The 22992-nt window shown below is 35.7% G+C and overlaps 1 protein-coding gene across 1 annotated transcript; it reads left to right on the forward strand.

The window, feature by feature from the left end:
• The first annotated feature begins 20823 nt into the window (after window positions 1-20823).
• Window positions 20824-22981, forward strand: LOC142240163 (uncharacterized). The gene is made up of 2 exons (XM_075311867.1): window positions 20824-20916; window positions 20948-22981. Exons 1-2 carry the CDS (start codon window positions 20824-20826, stop codon window positions 22979-22981), a joined length of 2127 nt encoding a protein of 708 aa, XP_075167982.1.
• The last annotated feature ends 11 nt before the right edge of the window (window positions 22982-22992 follow it).

Raw genomic sequence — 22992 nt, forward strand, 5'->3', positions numbered from 1 at the left:
ATAAAAAATCATAAAACATTTTTGTTGCAAAAGGTTAGCGTCACTGAATATTACCTGATAATTGAAGATTCCAAAATGAAGACAAATGAAAGGGTTGTTATTCTGCTGGTGTTTTCTTTCTTTATACACTATCACGAACATTAATAGATTTATTTAAAAAAACGAAAATTTTTCTCACTAATTTAAAATAACAAATATTTTATATATTTTATTTGTTATTTATTATATTATTTTACCATATTATTTTTTAACAATCTCTCCGTATACCAAAACAACGCGATTCCAACTAAAAAAACAACCGACGCGCAAATATATCGATTACACCCACGCGCAAACACATCGATTACGATGACAGGTATCGATTACAGGTAGACAATAGAAATTTAGGAAAATTTCCTATATTCTAACAAGTGTGTTTCCTTAAGTTTTGAAAGGATTGCATACTTCTTAGTACGAATGAACTAAAATATTTTTCTATGCCAAGTGTTGTTCGTATGTATGAAAAACTTTCTATTATAAAGGAAGTCGCAATTATCATTTTATAGGAAATTTTACTAATTTTGAAGAAACTTGGTTTTAGTTCGGTTTTTGTTTATTTTTACGAATGCTTTGTTATCGGTGAATAAAATTTTCTTTTTCAGTAGTAAATTCTTATACCCAGCGAAGAAAATAGTATGAGTAAAATTCCATGCCTTATTCTAGTTAATGAACTATTCCTAACTGCTTACAGTTTAGGATTTTTTTTACTGAAACGAGTAAATTTTATTATTTTTCACAAAAATTTACCTTAATGGAAATAAAATGGATAAACTATATTGATGAAAATTTTTTCCTTTAGTTTCGAAGGCACTTTTTTCTGGGTGTTTTAAGGAATATTGATATGAAAAACACAAGCATATACGGCCGTAAGTTCAGCCAGACTGAGTCGTATGTACCCTCCACCATGAATTGCATACAAAGTTCTACTAAAAACTGTCATCGATAATCAATTTTCGCGATATAATTAGGTAGTCAAATTTCAACCGGATCGGATGAAACTCTTTCCTTCATGAAGCTCCAAAAGTCAAATTTTGAGGGTCGGTTTATATGCGGGCTCTATAAAATTATTAACCGATGTATGGTTAGAAGAAAGCATATACTGATATCACGTATCAAATTTCAATCCGATCGGAGAAAATTTGGTCCTACACGAGGTTCAAGAATTAAAATCTAGGGATCAGTTTTTATGGTGGTTAGAGGCCACATAGTAACACAACGTACCAAATTTAAACGGGATCGGATGAAAATTGCTCCTCTAAGAGGCTCGGCATGACAAATGTTTACATGGGGCCGATTATGAAACGATATGGAGCAAGTTTTGAGGGCGTACGAGTATATTAACATCGCGTACCAAATTTCAACCGGATCGGATAAAATTTCTCCCTCAACGGGATCCGCAGGCCATATCTAATATTCGGTTTAAATGGGTGGTATACATAAAACTCGTCCGATAAAGCCAATTTGCAATGCCATCCGACCTACATTAATAACAACTACTTGTGCCAAGTTTAAAGTGGATAGCTTATGTCGTTCGGAAGTTTGAGTTATTTTAACGGATGGACGGACAACCGGATGAGCGGACAGCCGCATGAACGGACAGCCGGATGAAACAGCTGGATGGACGGTGAGCATCAGAGAACTGCAACCGATGGCTTTCTTTCGTATTGCAATCTTACCCAGAAAATGTCGGTGGCAGTGAGTAAGACATCAATTACCATGCGATCTTTTACATTGATACCAATGCGAGAATAAAAACACCAATAGTATATAACAATGTTCGTATGCTATGCAGTGTCTTGCAATCTTAAACCAATCGACATCGTAACAACGCTCGGTAAACAAAAAACGAGGTTGGCACTCAAGTGCAGTGTTGCCAATTTGGTGCTTTCGAGAGTTCAACACTCACCGACTGTCGTCGGTTGCATTGGATATTAGTGGTTGAAATTTTTTACCAATTGGTGTTTTAAGATTGCAAATGTTGGTGTTTACTAAATACACTGGTCGGTTGCGGTAGATCGCAGCTGTTCTCTGGTGAGCATGGTGGACGGACATCGCTTGATCGACTCAGAATTTAACCACGACCCAGAATTTCGGCCAATCAGAACTGCATTCTTCTTTGAATTTTATAGAATCTAGATTTGTCTAGAACCAAGGTTGTTCCCTCAAAAATGTGTTCCAATGACGGCTAAGACTGCCCCATCAGCCGGAAAGATGATGACCACAAAGTATAATACAGTGATCAAAGATATCTGTTCGACGATTTATTTTGCCAAATTTTTTGGGGGAGATTCGATGCCGAATTGGAAACAAATGCGTCGCATAGCGAAGAATAGCAGGTGTTTTCATCATGATAATGTACCAACTCACGCCTCCGTCCTGTCTAGTAAAATTGGTGGATTGGGCTATGAGGATCTATTCTATTTCCTGCATTCTTGAGATTTGGCCTCAAACTAAAAAACTCCCCCAGCGTCGCCACAGACGGCTATTTTCCAATACTCGAAAAACTGCTTTCCTTTGTTTCTATACCCATCACCATAGAATGGTGATAAATTTGCCATATGCACGAAGAAATTTCCAGATAAAATAATCATGTCCGTCTGTATATTGTAGTCTTTAATAATGGCGCTATCGTCCTGAAATTTGGCACAAATTTGTTTTGTTTTTGCAGGCAGTTCAAGTTCGAGGATGGGCTATATTGGTTTTCATTTAGTCGCCATATAAAGCGGCCCCCCGATTTGGTGTCTTGGACTTCTAGAAACCCCTATGTTTATCCGATTTTCCTGAAAACCGTATCGGATTTAATTTTAATCGATAAAGCGGGAAAAGCCTCCATGTAGTCCTATCTCTCGATTTCACTTCTTCACCAGTGTGCTTTCATTTCTAAATGGCATTGGTCATCCAAATTTCTCGAAACTAATAGTAAAATTTCCAGATTTTGCTTCTCGAATAATTGAAGTAAAAATCTGCAGAATTTAGATTTCTAATCAATTGATAAAAATTGATCCTTGACGGAGCTTCATCGGCAAAAATTGAATTCAGTTCATCGATGCATTGCTGTTGAGTTAAGCAACGTTGGAATTTGTTAAACAATAATTACACGAAAATATTCACGATTTAATTCAATTTTTTGGGCGAGATAAATCTTAAGTCGCTGTATATAACACAAATAACACTCGTAACGTTGTAAGTTTTATACACCAAAACTAATTTGGCTCATTAAGCACTTGTTTCCACTTGTTTTAATTCCCATGCCATAAGCTGTAGGGCACAATACTGCTCAGATATGATGGTTTTATTTTTAAGATGATATTTTATTCTACCCAATTGACCAGGCGGGCCAAATCGTCCTGCAGTATTCATACTCATCTCAATAACTCTACCAGCAATCACACAGAGAAAATTTCATTAAAATTGAGCCAACGAAAATTTTTCATTGATACAACGAAACATTTTCATTAAGACAATGAAAATGTTCGTTAATACTACGAAACGTTTCGTTGACTAACAGAAAATTCGTTATAATAACGAAAAATATCGTTATATTAATAAATTTGTTTCATTGGCTCAATTTTAATGACACATTTCATTAATATAACGAAACTTTTTCTACCAGTGATGGGCCACCAATCTATATAAGCATCAAGCATTGATGTGATCGACCATTTTTTTTTTGTTTTGTTTTATTTTTCAATTTTAATCCTTTGAACGTGCTCGTTTAAATTTTCCTCATTTTACAATAAATAAGCAGATACCATACAATCAATCAAACAATTGTTCATTACGTTCATTATTTATTCAGCCAATCGTTCATTCAATATAATGTTTAATTTCTGCTCCGGATGTATGCCTCTGGACATTCTCTGGGAGTGTATGTCGTGACCCCTATGGTTGTATGTCGCTGTGCAATTTTCATTCTGGTTTTTAATCAAACTGAGAAATGAAAATTTATTTGCTTTGGGCTTCCTATGGTCTTAAGCATATGCATCGTTTTGCGTAAATTGTAATAGATGTGTTTTTTTCGGTGCAGACAAAATAAAAACATAGTTTTGTTGCATACTTTTAGGTGTTAGGGAAAAATGTGAAAAAAGTGCATACTTTTAGGATTTTTGTGAAATAATTCAAATTAATTTTTAAGTTTTAATAATAAAAAACATTGGTTGTAGCAAATACCCCAAATTTTTCCCGGTTGTTAGGGGTGTTCTGGATATAATTGATTTTGTCTCAATTGATAAATAATTTTGTTGAACAAATCCTTGCCAAATGGATAAGCCATGGATTTGCATTAATCGAATGATGATGACTAATGCATCATTCTGTTCTTATAAATCGTCTTAAACCCATTCGAAAGACAATCTGCCACTTGAATTCCAACCAATTTTGTTCTACTATAGTTGAAGGTTCATTTCGCTTGTACAACATTTTCAAAATGGGTATTTTAAAAATTTTGGCCTGAGAATTCATTAACATTTTAAAAATGTTTTTATTTTATCTTAACACATAGTATATACGTTCGACTCCTACTCGACAGCAAAATATGAAGTGACTTGGCTTTCGAAATAAAAAAAAAAAATAAATAAAAATAAAATTTCATTCCTTAGAAATACAAAGAAAAGTTTTCGTATGAGATAGAGGGACAGGGCATAACTTTTTGGAATTCTTTGAGTTTGTCTCTATCAAAGAAATGTTTCTAATGGTGAGTAGCCGTTAGCTGTGATTTCGAAATTTGAAGTTTATTTTTTTTTATAGGTCCTTGAGATTTATGAGCTTATTTAGATCGATGACGAAATTCACTAGGCAGGTCTTTGGCAAATGGATTAGCCAAGATTTTCCTTTAACCGTGATAATGTCATTTAATTTTTTTTAAATCGTATGGATAAGTCATAGCCCCCAGCTGCGATATTACAACCAACGTTGTCTCTGATAAAAATGGCATTTGCAAAAAAAAAAAGAATACAAAATCCCATAAGTACGATTGATTCTTAGGCGCCAAAAAGTATACAAAATTGTCACAACACCAAAAATTATGCAATTTTTTTTGATAACATAAAAATTCACTCAATATGTCCAATTTCTTCGGTTGTATTGTCTCAGTCCAAGACATTTTTTCCAATGTCTCAGTTGTAATTTCGAAACCAAAATATACATGTTTTGGTAGGTCATTGTGATTTATGACTTTTCTCAATCGGTGAAGAAATTCATTAGATTGGTCCTTTACAAATGGATTAGCCAAAATTTTCATTTAACCATGATAAGGGGATAAGTCTTTGCAACCAACGTTGTCTCCGATAAAAATTGCATTTACAAAAAAATCCCATAGGTAGAATTGATTTCTAGACACCCAAAAGTATGCAAGATTGTCATAACACAAAAAAGTATACTATTTCACGCAGAGAAGAAACATGATTGCCACAATCATATTCGAAGAGCAAAATAATATGATAGCAGCTATTTTTGCGGCGACCAAGTAACATTTTAACCTGCAACCATGTTGGCTCAGTGAACATGGTTCTAAGAAAAATACAATTGTCCTCATCTAAAATGTTATTATATTGATAAAAAGAATTTTGTTTCCATTAAAAGACAATGGTCACGATCTAAAATGTTATGTTATTCGTCAAAAATGTTTTTCTTCTAGTTAAAAGAACATGGTCACAACCTAAAATGTTTTGATTTTTATGAAAAAACTTTTTTCGTCGTCGAAAAAAGGACTTGAGAAAAGAAAACACAAAATCAACTTTATTTATTTGTTTTTATTTATTTATAAACTAATTCATTATTTATTTGTATTTATAATGTCGTGCAAGCAAACTTCACATATTTTTACACACTCTAGTTTGGTTCAATTTCAACAATAAGTAATCATTCCATATTTACTTCGTGCCCATCAAATGTACAAACGCAGACATCATGTAACTGCAAATAAAAATAAATTATACCATATATCAAAATGCAGAACAAAAACCAGGTATATTTTTTTCAATTACACTTTCCTTTTTTGTATTCACATAAAACCACGTGCCATTTCTGAATAAATAAATTAACACAAAACACAATAATTCCGTATTCTCCGTCCATTCCAAGAAACAATCAACACACGACTGACGCGCAAAATGAAAATCGTGTGTACCTGCTCAATGTTTTTATAAAATTCTTGTCGCTGCAAAAAAATTAAAAAATTAAATGGTCACGAAAACAATGTACATGGTCTTTATGGCCATGTAGTGGTTGTAGACATGTCTATACGTAAACTATAAAAATATTTTTTCTCTGCAAAAAAGTAAAAAACTTGAATGGTCAGATACATGATTTTCCTGACCATATAATGGTCTCAAATTCTATCATTTAAATAATAGAACATGTTTGCGACATTTGAGAACCATTTAAATGCTTATTGCCAACATATATTTTTCTCCGCTCGAAAATTATTTTTACAAAGACAAAATACATGGTTTTCGCGACAATTACATACTCTAAATAAGCATTAAATGGATGCGGCAACCATGTCCAAACATGTTTTTTCTGTGCGTGTTATTTTATACCCTTCACCACTACTGTGGTACAGGGTATAATAAGTTTGTGCATTTGTATGTAACGCCAAGAAGGAGTAATCATAGACCAAACTTTTAGTATACGGATCGGCTTAGAATTAAATTCTGAGTCGATTTAGCGATGTCCGTCTGTCTGTCCTTCTGTCTGTCTGTTGGTGTATTTCTGTGTGCAAAGTACAGCTCGCAGTTTTAGTTCGATTGTCTTAAAATTTAGTATAGGGTCCTGTTTCGGCTCAAAGACGATCCCTATTGATTTTGGAAAAAATCGGTTCAGATTTAGATATAGCTGCCATATATATTTTTCACCGATCTGGTCATAATTGGCGTGTATATCAACCGATCTTCCTCAAATTCCGTACATCCAAATATTCTATGAGTCTCGAAAAACTTGCAAAATATCAGGCAAATCGGTTCAGATTTAGATATAGCTCCCATATATAGCTTTCGCCCGACTTACACTCATATGACCACAGAGGCCAATTTTTTGCTCCGATTTAGTTGAAATTTTGCACAGGGAGTAGAATTAGCATTGTAGCTATGCGTGCCAAATTTGGTTGAAATCGGTTAAGATTTAGATATATCTCCCATATATAGCTTTCGCCCGATTTACACTCATATGACCACAGAGGCCAATTTTTAACTCCGATTTATTTGAAATTTTGCACAGGGAGTAGAATTAGCATTGTTGCTATGCGTGCCAAATTTGGTTGAAATCGGTTCAGATTTAGACATAGCTCCCATATATATGTTTTGCTGATTTCGACAAAAATGGTCAAAATACCAACATTTTCCTTGTAAAATCGCCACTGCCTAGTCGAAAAGTTGTAAAAATGACTCTTATTTTCCTTAACTTCTAATACATATGTATATCGAGCGATAAATCATAAATAAACTTTTACGAAGTTTCCATAAAATTGCTTCAGATTTAAATGTTTCATATACTTTTTTTACTAATATTGTGTTCCACCCTAGTGCATTTGCCGACTTAAATTTTGAGTCTATAGATTTTGTAGAAGTTTATCAAATTCTGTCCAGATCGAGTGATATTTAAATGTATGTATTTGGCACAAACCTTTATATATAGCCCCCAACACATTTGACGGATGTGATATGGTATCGGAAATTTAGATCTACAAAGTGGTGCAGGGTATAATATTGTCGGCCCCGCCCGACTTTAGTCTTTCCTTACGTGTTTAACATAAAAATACACCCAATACATCTTCACCCAGCGTGGTCTCCTAAATTCTTCGATTGTCTTGTCTCAGTCAAAATGTTATATGATCGATGACGAAATTCATTAGGCAGGTCTTTGATAAATGGATTAAATAGATAAGGTTTTTATTTAATCATTATAATGCCACGTACATTTTTCTTTATAGATAAGTCTTAGACCCCAGCTGTGATGTTGCAACCAAACCTTTCATTTTATAAAAATGCATTTATTCCTAAGCGCCTAAAAGTATGCAACTGTCACGTCACTAAAAACTATGTCATATTTTTATTAGTTAACAACATAAAAATACATCCAATATTTCTTCATTCAATGTGGTTCCCTAAATGACCAAAAATGTGTACAAAGGGCAATGTCCTAGAACATTCAATTCACGCAACAGGCTTAACTAATAAAGAACATTAGCATTGTACTTACCTCCCTCCACCCTTTTTCCTCTCTTCCTCACTTTTATTGTCCCATTAAGCTTTAGTTTTTCGATCATGTGCTTTCTGGGGGCACATGGCACTTAGCCATCACGAAAAGTTCAGCAAATAATATTGTCCTCTTTGTTATTTTTTTGGAGTAGAAATTTGTTAAAATGAACGAACAAGTTTTGTCCATTGCTCTAAACTGCCAGTACAGGATGTCTGTTGTCTGTGTATGATCTACTGGCATGGCAATTGGATGGACTTTGTTACAAGGATTCTAATGTAAAGGCATAAGAGAAAAAACAACATGAGCGTGAACACGGACAGAGCATAAAACATTTGTTCCATTATTTGTTCGGTGCACAGTGGGACAAAAATGTCCAGTAGGGGAGAAGATATCGAATGGTTATGCGGGGGTTGTTCGTTAAGTACTTAAGCTACAACACCAAAGAACAAATATGTTGGAAAAGTGACGATATAATCTCCATTTAAATTTGCACGATTATCGCAGCGATTATCCTACTTTTTAATTTGTCTGAAATAACAGGCTATCACGAAGTCTCCGGTGAAACCATAGTCTCGTGGATATGTGTACATCAACCGATTTGTTTTTACTTTAGAAAAGGTTAGATGGAGCCAAAGCTGGTGAATAGGGTGTATGGTATGAAAGCTTATGGATCAATTCAATTAATTGGACCATGGCCAGGGAGGAATTGTGAACTGGACCGCTACTCATATAACGATGAAAAAGCATTTTGTTCTTCCTCAAAAATGTGTGTTTTTTTTTTTGAATTGAAATTCGAATCGACCTCAGGATGAAAAAGTAGAAAGATTATTTTTCGACTAATCGATTCGACTGTTATTTGAGCCATCAAATTATTGTACCCTCCACCATAGGATGGGGGTATATTAACTTTGTCATTCCGTTTGTAAAACATCGAAATATTGCTCTAAGGCCCCATAAAGTATATATATTCTGGGTCGTGGTGAAATTCTGAGTCGATCTGAGCATGTCCGTCCGTCCGTCCGTCTGTTGAAATCACGCTAACTTCCGAACGAAATAAGCTATCGACTTGAAACTTGGCACAAGTGTTGTTATTGATGTAGGTTGGATGGTGTTGCAAATGGGCCATATCGGTCCACTTCTACGTATAGCCCCCATATAAACGGACCCCCAAAGTTGGCTTGCGATTGCTCTAAGAGAAGCAAATTTCATCCGATCCGGCTGAAATTTGGTATATGGTGTTAGTATATGGTCTCTAACAACCATGCAAAAATTGGTCCATATCGGTCCACTTTTACGTACTGCCCCCATATAAACGGACCCCCAAAATTCAGTCCATTGTGATACCACCTTGGTGAACTTCTCTCTTATCACTGAGTGCTGCCCGATTCCATGTTAAGCTCAATGACAAGGGACCTCCTTTTTCTGGCCGAGTTCGAAAGGCGTTCCACATTGCAGTGAAACCACTTAGAGAAGCTTTGAAATCCTCAGAAATGTCACCAGCATTACTGAGGTGGGATAATCCACCGCTGAAAAACTTTTTGGTGTTCGGTCGAAGCAGGAATCGAACCCACGACCTTGTGTATGCAAGGCGGGCATGCTAACCATTGCACCACGGTGGCTCCATGGTGTTAGTATATGTTTTTTAACAACCATGCAAAAATTGGTCCACATCGGTCCATAATTATATATAGCCTCCATATAAAACGATCCCCCGATTTGCCTTGCGGAGCCTCTAAGAGAAGAAAATTTCATCCGATCCGTCTGAAATTTGGTACATGGTGTTGGTATATGTTCTCTAATGACCATGCAAAAATTGTTCCACATCGGCCCATAATTATATATAGCCCCCATATAAATCGATCCCCAGATTTGACCTCCGGAGCCTCTTAGAGGAGCTAAAATCATCCGATCCGATTGAAATTTGGTACGTGGTGGTAGTATATTGTCTCTAACAACCATGCCAAAATTGGTCCATATCGATCCAAAATTATATATAACCCCCATATAAGCCGATCCCCAGATGTAACCTCCGGATCGTCTTAGAGGAGCAAAATTCATCCGATCCGGTTGAAATTTGGTAGTATATGGTATCCAACAACCATGCAGGAATGGACCAATATCGGTCCATAATTATATATAGCTCCCATATAAATCGATCCCCAGATTTGGTTTGCGGAGCCTCTAAGAGAAGCAAATTTCATCCGATCCGGTTGAAATTTGGTACGTGGTGTCAGCATATGATATCGGTTCATAATCATGGTTGCCACTCGAGCCAAAAATAATCTACCAAAATTTTATTTTTATAGAAAACATTGTCAAAATGTTATTTCTATAGAAAAGTTTGTCAAAATTTTATTTCTATAGAAAATTTTGTCAAAATTTTATTTCTATAGAAAATTTTGTCAAAATTTTATTTCTACAGAAAATTTTGTCAAAATTTTATTTTGTCAAAACTTTATTTCTATAGAAACTTTAAACTTAATTATATACGTATTTAATCGGCCTTTTTTAGTTTAATATATACCACGTATGGACTATGTACTATATATTACGGTGTTAGGAAGTTTTAAGATACATTGCCATCGGCAAGTGTTACCCAAGTAATTCGATTGTGGATGACAGTCTTCAGTAGAAGTTTCTACGCAATCCATGGTGGAGGGTACATAAGCTTCGGCCTGGCCGAACTTACGGCCGTATATACTTGTTTTTCTTTAATTTGTTAAAATATTAGACGGACTGAATAGGGTGGTTGGCACAGTAGCTCTTGGTCAATTTCTATAAAAACGGCCATGGCGAGGGAAGTAATGGGAGACGGAGCTCTATAACGATGAAATTATTTCTTGAATTCATTATCGAATCGGCCTAGGCATAAAAGGTCTAAACTGATTTAAAAAAAGTCTTTTTATCAAAACAAATTAAAAAAGTTCTTTCAAAAATCAAATCAAGTCATTCCCATCCCATTGTGCACCGCCTTTGGTTTTTTTAAGGTTCCATGAAAAGAATGAAAACAAAAATCCTGGGGTTTTTGCATTGGCCATTACTCCTGTTGACATCGAAGTTGGTGTCATCCGTGTCCGTGTCCTACTATCCAGGAAATTGTACTCCATGGCATTCATTTTGATTGTTGTCAAAAGTTTTAGTGTTAATAACTAAAACGTGATGGTAATTGTCGTGACGGTATTAATGGTGGTGATTTCTATTTACTTCCAATTTGCATTTCATTTTCCGCCCACTGATTGTTGGTAGTGCAACCAAATCAACCAACCAACCAACAATTTATTCCTGCTATCCTGCCATTTGTTCATGTACTCATCCTTTAAATGGTCAACTAAATCAAATAGAAGCGCATGAAATAAAAACTTTGTTCGCAGTGTATTTTGTTTATTATTATTTTTTTTTTGCAACTATATTGTAGAATTTAATTTGGAATGATTATGTGAACAAAAGGGTCATAGAGCAATATGTTATACCATGTCATATTTTTGACATGCGGCATAATTATATATATGGCTAAGAATACATTGAGAAGGGTAGAATGTCAATGATTTGTAGGAAATTGTCCTCAATTGTTGGTGGTATGAAAATGGACCCCAGGAAAGTGAGCTCCAAAACCCAAATGAAACAGAACCACAATATTGGGGCGTTGCTTCTTATACTGAAAAATATAGACTTAATATGAAAAATTCTGCCACCTCAATTTAAGGACACAACAATTTAAAGAAGATGAATAAGAAAGGAGTTAGAAGAGTTCAAATGAGCACTAGATTCTACATGGAACAGATCCCCAAACTTTGGGCTACGCTTCATACTCAGAAACTAATATTGACCTTATATTAAAGATTTAGCCAAAGAAGATGAAAAAGAGAAGAGTTATTTCATAATGAAATAACTCCCCAAAATATGAAATAATACCCCAAAAATCTTAGGTTTTGGTCCTGCAGAGTAAATTGGAGGTATATTTAATTTTTCACTTTGGGAAGTTATTTCAAAGGGACTTATTTTATGGTGCCTTCAAATGGATCCACATAAGTCAGTTTATATTTGCGATAGTCCTTTTTTGGACAGGGGAAAGTAAGCTCCACAAAATAACGCCCCAATTAAATAAGCCTCAAAGAGAAAATGAAATAGTCCCTAAAAATTGGGGTATTTTTTATAATGACTAAAATCTTCATAACAAAATTTAAAATAAAGCTTCAAAATATGAAAAAATGCCTCAGTAGTTATGCATTAGCACGCCAACATTTTGAAAAGAGGAAAATTTTTTGTTTTAGGATGTAAAAATAAGGTTTTATTAACACCAAAAAATTAAATCAGTCGATTCATATCACATGGGAATCGCATTAGCCTACTTTGAATTCTGTTCATAACCTTAAAAAGAAAAGCATGCCCGGTTCCAAAGATTTTGTCTTTACTTTAGCAATTTTATTCCGAGCCAAATAAGGGGAGAATTCAAGTAAGGATACTTCTAAGACACAATTCTCTTTTAAATTTAGGTTTTGTTTACTTGATTCTAGGAATCAAATTTTAATTTTTCGTTTTTCAGTTTTTTTTCTTCATATGCTATCAAAGTTCTTTAAAAACAAATTAACGACAACTTTATTTTCAAAATTCAGACTCGAATTCCATTAGAAATTATATTATATATTTCAAGTAAAAAATGTCTTTAAAATAAAGTGTTAAAAAACATTTGCTAATTTTGAACGATTTTTTGCTTTGTAGTCAAGTTGCAAAAAGACAACAAATTTAAAGACAATTTCACTATTTTAAAGAATTTTTCTGCATTTTTAAAGTCAAGTTGGTGCCAGCCCAAAAAAAAATTATTTCATGTTTGATACCCGCTTTTAAGTCAAATCACTTAATTATAAAGGCAACATGACTTCATTGAAAAGTTTATCGACTTTTAAACAAGGAAAAGACTGGTCAAAGGCTGTCCACTTTTGCCCTTTGGAATCGCGTTAGGCGGTGATATAAAAATGAGCCCGAGGAAAATGAACCCCAAACCCAAATGACACAGGGCCACAAATGAGCTACAATAAAATGTAATTGAAGCATGAAAATCGACCCCAAAATCGATTTCTTCGTTTGATTTAAAGATCATGTGAAAATTGACTATAATAGATCGGAAAAATATGAAGTTTTAAGAAAACAATTAAACATGTGATACTGACTACGAATCTTTTTGGAATCGCGTTAGCCCACCTTGGACTCCGCCCATAGGAGAAAGTCACAAAATCTCGGCCTAAGGCCAGGGGCGCAAAACGAATGTCTGATGATATTCGGAACAATTGTGTATAGTTGCCACCATTGTCAAATCCCAAGAAGCGAAAATAGGTCCCACTTGAAATCGAAGCATAATCCCAAAAAAGGAAATTGGGTTTCATTTAATTTGAAATATTGGGATTTAGTTTCATAACTAAAATGAAACTAAATCCCAAAACTAAATTAAATTACACCCCAAAAACCATAAAAATTTTGTGTTATTGTTTTCCATATAATTTTTCAGAGTTCTATCTCATGTAGGGTTTGAGGATCATTTTCATGGGGCCCATATCCATAGTGCCGCTGCAGCCCACGTTTTTAATTTTTTTCATCCCTTATGTCTAGCCAACCTTAGACTCTGTCCATAAAATAATGTTTTAAAGCCCGCTCAAAATAAAAGCGTGTACAGTTGAATATTTGGGTTTATTGTCATAATGCAAATGGGGCCCAAAAATAAAATAAATTTACACAAAAAACGTAAAAAATTGGAGCTGTTGTACTCCATATAATTTGTTGGTAGTTATATTTTATTTATATTTTTAGGGGCCATATTCATAGCGCCAACATTTTAGGGGATATTTTGGGGCTCACTTAGAATATTCCGTCCATCGTAATGCCAGAGGTAGAGAAATAATCTTATCAGTGAATGCTGCCCGATTCTATGTTTACCTCAATGACATAGAACCTCGTTTTCATAGCCTAGTCTGACTGGCGTTTCACATTGCGGTGGAACCATTTGGAGAAGCAATGGAACACTTAGAAATATCACCAACGATATTGAGAGGGGATAAACCACCCATTAAATACTTTTTGATATTTTGTCGAAACTGGAACTGAACCCTTGAAACATTGTATGTAAGGCAGACGTGCTAATTACTATATTTGGGAATATTGAGAAAATGTTCTTCTGATTTAGCTCACATTTAACGTATTTTTGTGGTCAGTAAATAGTAAAGGGTGATACGGTCAAAATTTGGTCAATATAAACTTGACGTATTTCTTTTAATTTTGCATTTAAAAAACCTGAACACCCCTCATTTTGAAGGTGTGTGTGTGTAGAATGTTGCTCTTATTTTGATTTTGGAATTCACTCTTCAGTTGTCAAAATGCCGTCCAAGCAAAAAGAGCAGCGTATCAAAATTTTGCTCGCGCATCGCGAAAATCCGAGCCACTCGCACGCAAAGCTGGCAAAATCGCTAAAAGTTGCCAAATCAACCATTGTTTAAAGCGGTTTCTCCTATTTTTTAAATTAATTATTTTGAATTTTTCTTGAATTGTATTGAGCTATGTTTAGTAATAAGTTGTATGAATTTCAACCATGTAATATCCCATTATTTTTGCGTAAATGTGGCAATGAAGCAAATTGCACTGTTGTTGGGGGGATGATGGGCTGAGACCGAGGCTTCTTGGTGCGTTAACGAAGTTGACTCGCTCTCTATTCATCATCACACCCAACATAGAGGTTGATTTCCTTCACCAGCTCACCATTGATCTCATAATATGTAAGTACAAAGTCTCTAATGTACCAACAAACGCACTCAATGAATATATAAATTGTGAACTCATACCTCCACGTCTTTCATTCAAAAGGCAAATTATAAGTCTGCTCCATTTCACAAATATTCCGAATGTCTCATTTTCGAAATATTTCTATAAAATTTTTGTCTATAAATTTGGTCTATTTAATTTTACTTAAATAACTACAACTCCGTAGTCTCAATTTTTCTTCATATATTTGTTATTCCTAATCACAAATATATTGGTTACAACCCCGTAACAATATTGAACATGGTCCTTCGAGCCGGATCGAAGATCCTTGAAACAATAGAGAGAATCTTTCTTTTCGTTACCCTATCTCGTTCTTCAATGGGTTGCACCTTATACGAAAAACAGTCCGAAAGAGCATTCCACTGTACGCCAAGTGTCTTCGTGGAGCTCGTTTCGGCGAACCTAAGAAAATCGCAATCTAAGAGAGCCTCTTTGGGAACAGTGCCAATAATTTGTTTACTGTTGGATGATATTTTTCGCAAACGAAATCCCGCAGAGTCGAGAACGGTAATTAGTTGTGTTAGTACATTGTTCGCATATTCTACGTCATGAGCTCCTGATAAAATATCGTCCACATAGGTCTCATTTCGTAAAATATGGGCTGCAAGAGGGAACGTCTTCTCAGAATCCTTGGCCAATTGAAGTAGAGTACGTATTGCCAAGTAAGGCGCACAGTTCACCCCGAACGTGACTGTTTTTAACGCAAAATCTTGTATAGGATCGCAAGGGTTAGGTCGAAATACAATTCTTTGAAATTGGATGTCTTCTTCGTGCACTAAAATTTGGCGATACATTTTCTCTATATCGCCACTGAAAACGTATCGATATAATCGCCAATTAAGAATAAGAGTCATAAGGTCAAGTTGAAGAGTTGGGCCAACAAATAAGATATCGTTTAGCGAATTGCCTGAGTTACTTTTCCGAGACGCATTAAAGACAACTCTTACCTTAGTACTTCGGCTATCGGGTTTTAAAACGGAGTGATGGGGCATATAAAATGAGCGGAAGGAGTCGCGATATAATATTTCATGTGATGTTGTGGGTCCCATATGCCCCAAAGTAATATATTCTGAGAGTACATCTTGATATGTTTCAGCAAGAGTGGGATTCCTTTTAAGAGAAGTCTCCATTCTTATGTATTGTATAAGAGCGTGTGATCTAGAAGAGCCTAAAGGAATATCGTGCGGAAAACCTGGCTTAAAAGGAAGCCTTACGACGTATCGACCTTCTCTATTTCTAAAAGTTGTTCCTTCATAGAGTCTTTCGCAATACTCATCGTCCTCTGAAGGCGGCATTCTATTTGGAATCTCCTCTTGCTCCCAAAATTGTCTCAATTGAGAACCAACAATGTCATCGGAAACTTCTGTCGTTCCTAGAGAAAATGTTGAGAATGAGTGGCTTGCAATAGGACCACTTATTACCCAACCAAATATCGTTGCCTGGGCCAGTAATGAGTCGTTTATTCTACGAACCCCATTTAGTAAAATTGATGGTATCGAATCGCTACCAATTAGTAAGTCTACAGGTCCAGGGGAATAAAATTCAGGATCAGCAAGATCAAAATCATTCAGATCCTCGAGAAAAGCCTCTGGCTTCGAAATTTGAAAATTCGGCAGGAGACGCGTAATTTTTGGGACAACTATTGCTTTCACTTTCAAATCTGTTGAATGGTTCTTTGAAAAAAGTGTCAGAGAACAAAGATAGTTAGCATTGGCCACTATTTCACCTCCCATACCATGAATTTGAAAATTCTTGTGCTCAACTGGTAACATTAATCGCTGCTGAAGGCGTTTGGATATAAATGATCGCTCAGAGCCTTGATCAAGAAAGGCTCTGGCAGTGAATATATCTCCTTGTTGCTTAATGTTAACAACAGCAGTTGGTAATAAAGTGTTACCATTAGAACCAGAGAGTATATTGTTGTTAAATTGCATAGATGTCTGCATGTTGACATTAGTATGATGAGCCTGGGACGGCTCCTGACTCGTTTCACGACAATCCCTGTATTGGCTATCATTATTTCGTTGAGCAGAGTTCGTTTGAGATAAAATAGGTTTATTTTTATCAAAATGTAGAAGAGAGTGGTGGTTTTTGTTGCAAATGCCACACGTAAATTTACTCGTACAGTCTTTTCGAATATGGGTATACGAAAGGCAATTTAAACACACTTTATTACTTGAGACGAACGCGCTTCTTGATTGGGGATCAAGTCTTTTGAATTCCGGGCAGAATTTCAAAGCATGGTTCGAATTACAAATTTTGCATGGAAATATCGTGACTTTATCATTTCTCGTTGGATTTATACTCTGCTCAATGTTGGGTGTCTCTAAGACAATTGATCTGGTATCCTGAATACTATTTAAACGTTCCACTACCTCATACCTATTTGAAAGGAACATGTCCATCTGTTGCCAGGTTGGTAGATCCTTATGGGACTTCAAGGATTGTTCCCACAGCGAGAGTGTCTCATGAGGCAGCCTGGTGGAACAAAGGTATATGAGAATTGGGTCCCAGTCTATTGTTGATATATTCTGGGCCCTAAGAGCTGATATACAGTCATTAACAGTACTCTGTAAGTGTTGTAGGGATTCACAACTTTCAGAAGTTATAATAGGTAAATTCAAGAGAATTTTTAATTGGTTGTCTACCAGAATTCTCTTATTCTCATACCTCGCGCGCAAAGCTTCCCAAGCCAAAGAAAAATTTTCACCGCACAGCTTGTATTTCCGTATGATCTCACCTGCCTGACCACGGCACTTAAGACGTAAGTGATACAGTTTTTGTACGGGCGGTAGCCTAGGGTGGTCTACATATACGGCAGAGAACATGTCTCTGAAGGCCGGCCATTCCTCATATCCGCCATAAAAGATTTCCGTGTCACACGGCGGGACGGTGATTGGTATATCTACCGGTGGTATTTCATTAGAAGATATTGAGGTTCTTTGATTCAAGGGAGTGACAAATGTTCTTTGCAAATCTAGCATGGAAGCTTTGCATTCATGGTAACATTTTGTGCATGTTCCGAACTTGCCCCTTGCCGATTCCCGTGACTTGGAATCAAGATCAGGACTGTTAACAAACACTTCCTTATAAGACTTTTTTACATCGGACCACCTTTGGTTCAAATCACCTAGTTTGACTTCCAGAATGGAGTCCGTAATATCCTTCTTTGACAAATTGCTAAATTCGGAACAAAATATTACCAAGTCATCGGAATAAAATGTAAATTCCTCCATAATGGAATGAATATAAAATGAATTTTCCTTCACGGGCAAAGTAATATTATAAATTTTGTATATATTATAGATACAATATACTACAATCCCCAAATCTCTGAATTCAATGAGTAACACCAGTACTTTGGAAATAAATCAGGTCGCTTAATTTCTTAGTTTTCACGTTTATTTAAAAGTTGAACTTGTATATCATTAGTTACTGTTTCAAGAATATGAATTTCTGTAGCATAATATTAGGGATATGTATTTAACATAGATTAATATAAATTTAGATAAATATATGATACGGACATCTGCAGTTTTGAAAACAAATATTTATTTGATAAGGCGAATTCACAGAGTAAATAATATCCACAACAATTTCGCTCGAATCTCGAACTATATTTTCATACAAAGTTTATTCGTTTACAAATTGGTGTGTAACTCGTCACTGAACTGAAATTATCTTCAAAAAGCTCTTCTTATCGTAATCTGTCTTCAAGAAACACCATTAAGTTGTGCAGCATACCTTCAGACTTAATAAATAATTGGTCTGTTCTTTGCTTATATCGTAAATTTGCAATTGATTTGGATACGATTGTGATTGCTATAAATCAAAGATATAATGTTTTGTTATGGGTTGTAATTCAATGCAAAGTATAATTTTACAACTCGAAACGTGAATGATTCGAAATTGGTTATTTTATATTAAACATAGATAAATATAAATCCAGATAATTGTTTTCTATATGATATGGACCTCTGCAGTTTTGAAAACTAGTATTTATCTGATAACGCGAATTCACAACAATTTCGCTCGAACTTCGGAGTACGGTTTCATGCAAAGCTTATTCCTTCACAATTGGTTGTGTAACTCGCCACGAAACCGAAATTATCGTCAAAGGGTTTTCTTATCATGAATGACTTTCAAGAAAACACCATTAACTTGTGCAGCATACTTTCAGGCTCATTAAATATTTGGTTTCTGCTTTGCTTAGATCGTAAATTTGCAATTTTTATTGATAAGTTTGTGATTGCTATGAATCAACGATATAATGTTCTATAATGGGATGGGATTTAATGCAAAATATAATTTACAACTCGAAATGTGAATGATTCGAACTTGATTATTTTATCTAACAAATGTGCAAATAAATTACTTCCATACAATGGTATTTAGTATAAAAAGGATGAATTTTCTGTTATTGTGATTGTCCGTCTACGTAGATTGATGGTGATGGTGGTAAACGAAATTATTGGTAATTATTGTGCAGCGAATGAATTGGGTGTTAGGCTTACTTTTGCATAAGTAATCTATTCATTTAGTTTTAAATTTGCTTAGATCCCAAATTTTGAATATGGGTATATATGAGTGTGATTGGGATAAACAGAGATGTCACGTTTTGTTATGGGGTGTGATTTAATACAATGTTTGGTCCGCAAATCGTATTGTGAATGATTTAAAACTGATTGTCTTTGGTCGAAAACGATACAAATAAAATATTTTTATACAACGCTATTTAGATATGGATATTTCCTTATTGCGATTTACCATCTATGTGACTTGATGGTAATTGGATCAAATATAAACAATGAAATGTTTCATGACACTGAATGAATAAAGAGTATGACTTACATTTGAAATCCAAGGGAAAACCAATGATGAGTGATGTTAGAATCAGTTTTTATGAAATGTATGTTAGTGGTTTTGACTTCGTTTTTATTCAGACAGACGGCGATTTTGACCCAGTTTTTTAATTTTCTTGCATCCGTGTGGTGTTCAATGTTTAATGTGAAGTTTGGTGACAACTCGTGTACCTGAGGTTTTTGCCTTGTGTACTTGATGATTGTCGTAGGGGATCTCTTCCAGAGAGTTTACGAATTATTCTCAATTACAAGCTGTGTACTTACAACGCAGTAATCATTGATGGAATTGGCGTTCTACAAGTAATGTAAAAGTTTGTTAAATTATTTGACATGTGAGATTCTAACCAAAAACACAATTTTGTGTGGCAAATCTAGAAATGTTACCTATGGTCTCCATATACCTGTGGTTGACTTAACCATGTGTCTTATGATCTTTTTGTTGATCTGTACTTGTGACCAATATAAAGTACCGTTGGCCACACGTGTTCTGGAATGGTCATGTATATTCCAAGTGGCGATCTTTACGGATTTCGTCTTATTTTGTTTTTCTTATTACTATCTTTGATGCAAGTTTGCAGTATGCAAAATACTGTCAGGAGAGAAGTATATCCTGTATTGTTTTAGCACCAATTAATTGTCCAAATTAATGAAGCATGAAATGTGTTTGCTTAAATTATCAATATTAGTTCTGCTTTGTTGAAAATTCGTATTTGGCGAGCTGTCAAATTAAATAGGGTTGTCGTGATATTAGAAATATTTATTTTAGAGGGCAAACCATTTAGCTGTGTTCAATAAAGGTTCGAAGGACCAGAAAGATTCTCTCTATTGTTTCAAGGATCTTCGATCCGGCTGGGTGGATTTCCCCTATCATTATTCGCTCGAAAATTCTCCTTCAACAACTCTGGTTGGAAGGAACGAAATGGGACGAATGCCTCAAACCGCATACATTGCTCAAATGGAATCAACTAGTAGAAGACATTCATCTTATTCCCAACATTCAAATACCTCGATGGTTAGAATTTGCTCCCCTTTTCCCAACTCAGATTCACGGATTTTGTGACGCCTCCGAGAAGGCTTATTGTGCGGTTATATATTTGCGAGTCCAAAACTGCGAATCCGTTAAATCGAATTTATTGGTGTCTAAGACCAAAGTTGCCCCCCTAGAACCGATCACTTTACCTAGGCTCGAACTCTGCGGCGCAGTTCTACTTTCAAGGTTAGTAAAAAAAATTACTTCACATCTTCCCATTCAAAAGTATGAATTACACCTGTGGTGTGATTCATCGATTGTCATTGGGTGGTTAGAGAAATCACCAACTACGTGGAAGACTTACATTGCAAATAGGACAGCGGAAATAATACGAAATGTTGGCAATGTGCAGTGGCGTCATATAAGGTCTGCTGATAACCCAGCTGACTTAGGCTCCCGGGGATGCAACACTGAAGAACTTGCTTCTAATTCTCTGTGGTGGAATGGACCAACCTGGCTTGTACTGCCCCCGGAGGAATGGCCGAAATCATCAGCGACTATGGGCGACCCTCCGGAGAAAAGGAAAATTATTTCTTTTCACACAACTCTTGAAGCCTTTGATCCTTTAGAAAGATTTTCTAGATGGGATCGGGGAATCCGCGTTATATGCTATGTCCTACGTTTCTATTATCGAGTGAGCAAGAAAAGGCTTAACACGAATCCTCTGTTCCCTGATGTTATATCTCATTTTGAGTTCATTTATGCTAAAAATCTTCTCATTATGTTGTCACAGAAACAGTATTATGGCAATGAGTACAATTTGCTGATGGCATCAAAGTCTATCAGTAAAAAGAGCCCGCTATATACTCTTAATCCATTTATAGACAAAAACGGCGTGTTACGCACATCCGGAAGAATTTCTAATGCAGATCTTCCTTATAACGAACGCCACCCAATAATTTTACCCGTGAAATCTAAGTATTGTTCGTTATTGATTCAATTCTCTCATACACTTCTGATGCACGCCGAACATAATCTGATGATTCGAACAATTCGCAGTGAATACTATGTTTCTAGACTTCGTTCGGCAATAAAAAAGTGTATACATCATTGTAAGACATGCGTAGTCTACAAGCAGCGTCTCCAATCCCAACTTATGGCTGCATTACCTCAGGAACGAAGTAAATTCTCGCTCCCATTTTCTGTAACGGGCTTAGATTTTGCTGGACCCTTTCAGATAAAAGTTTCTCGTCTTCGTCAAGCTACCTACATGAAGGGCTACGTATGTATTTTTATTTGCTTTTCGACCAAATCCATACATCTTGAACTTTGTTCTGACCTGACAACCTCTTCATTTCGAGCTGCCTTCGTAAGATTTGTAGGTAGACGGGGACTTCCTCAGAAACTCATGTCCGATAATGGCACTAATTTTATCGGAGCTGATCGTGCGTTTCATAATGAATATCTTCTATTTCTTAAAAACTCTGCCAAGGATATTGTAGAAAAATACACTGCCCACGGGTTTCACTGGTCATTCATACCACCCAATGCACCACACATGGGAGGTATTTGGGAGGCTGGTGTTAAATCCTTTAAAATGCACTTTCGAAAAATTGCCCAAAATACAAAATACACGTTCGAAGAGTTTTGTACCCTATTAGTGCGAATAGAAGCTGTATTAAATTCTCGCCCCCTCTCGCCAATGACCGACGACCCCTTGGAGTTGTTAGCTTTAACTCCAGGACACTTTTTGCGTGGTGCCCCTCTTATGGCAATGCCAGAAGTCTCTGATGATTCTCTTCCTCTCGCAGACAAATGGGATAAACTCAAATCACTTCAACATCAATTCGCTCGTAGGTGGAAGGATGAGTACATTAAAGAATTGCAGAATAGATATAAATGGCAACAACAAGAAAAAAATGTAAGTGTGGGGCAACTAGTGATAATTCACGATGATTCCTTACCACCATGTGAATGGCGTTTGGGTCGCATTAAAAAACTTTATCCCGGTTCGGACGGCCTTGTGCGAGTAGCGGATGTGAGAACTAAAAACGGGACGGTAACGAGAGCTATAGCTAAACTTTGCGTTTTACCAAACAACCCCTAAAAATAAAAACG

The sequence above is a fragment of the Haematobia irritans genome, chromosome 5 (genome assembly GCF_050003625.1).
Source record: "Haematobia irritans isolate KBUSLIRL chromosome 5, ASM5000362v1, whole genome shotgun sequence".
NCBI classification, from domain to species: domain Eukaryota; kingdom Metazoa; phylum Arthropoda; class Insecta; order Diptera; family Muscidae; genus Haematobia; species Haematobia irritans.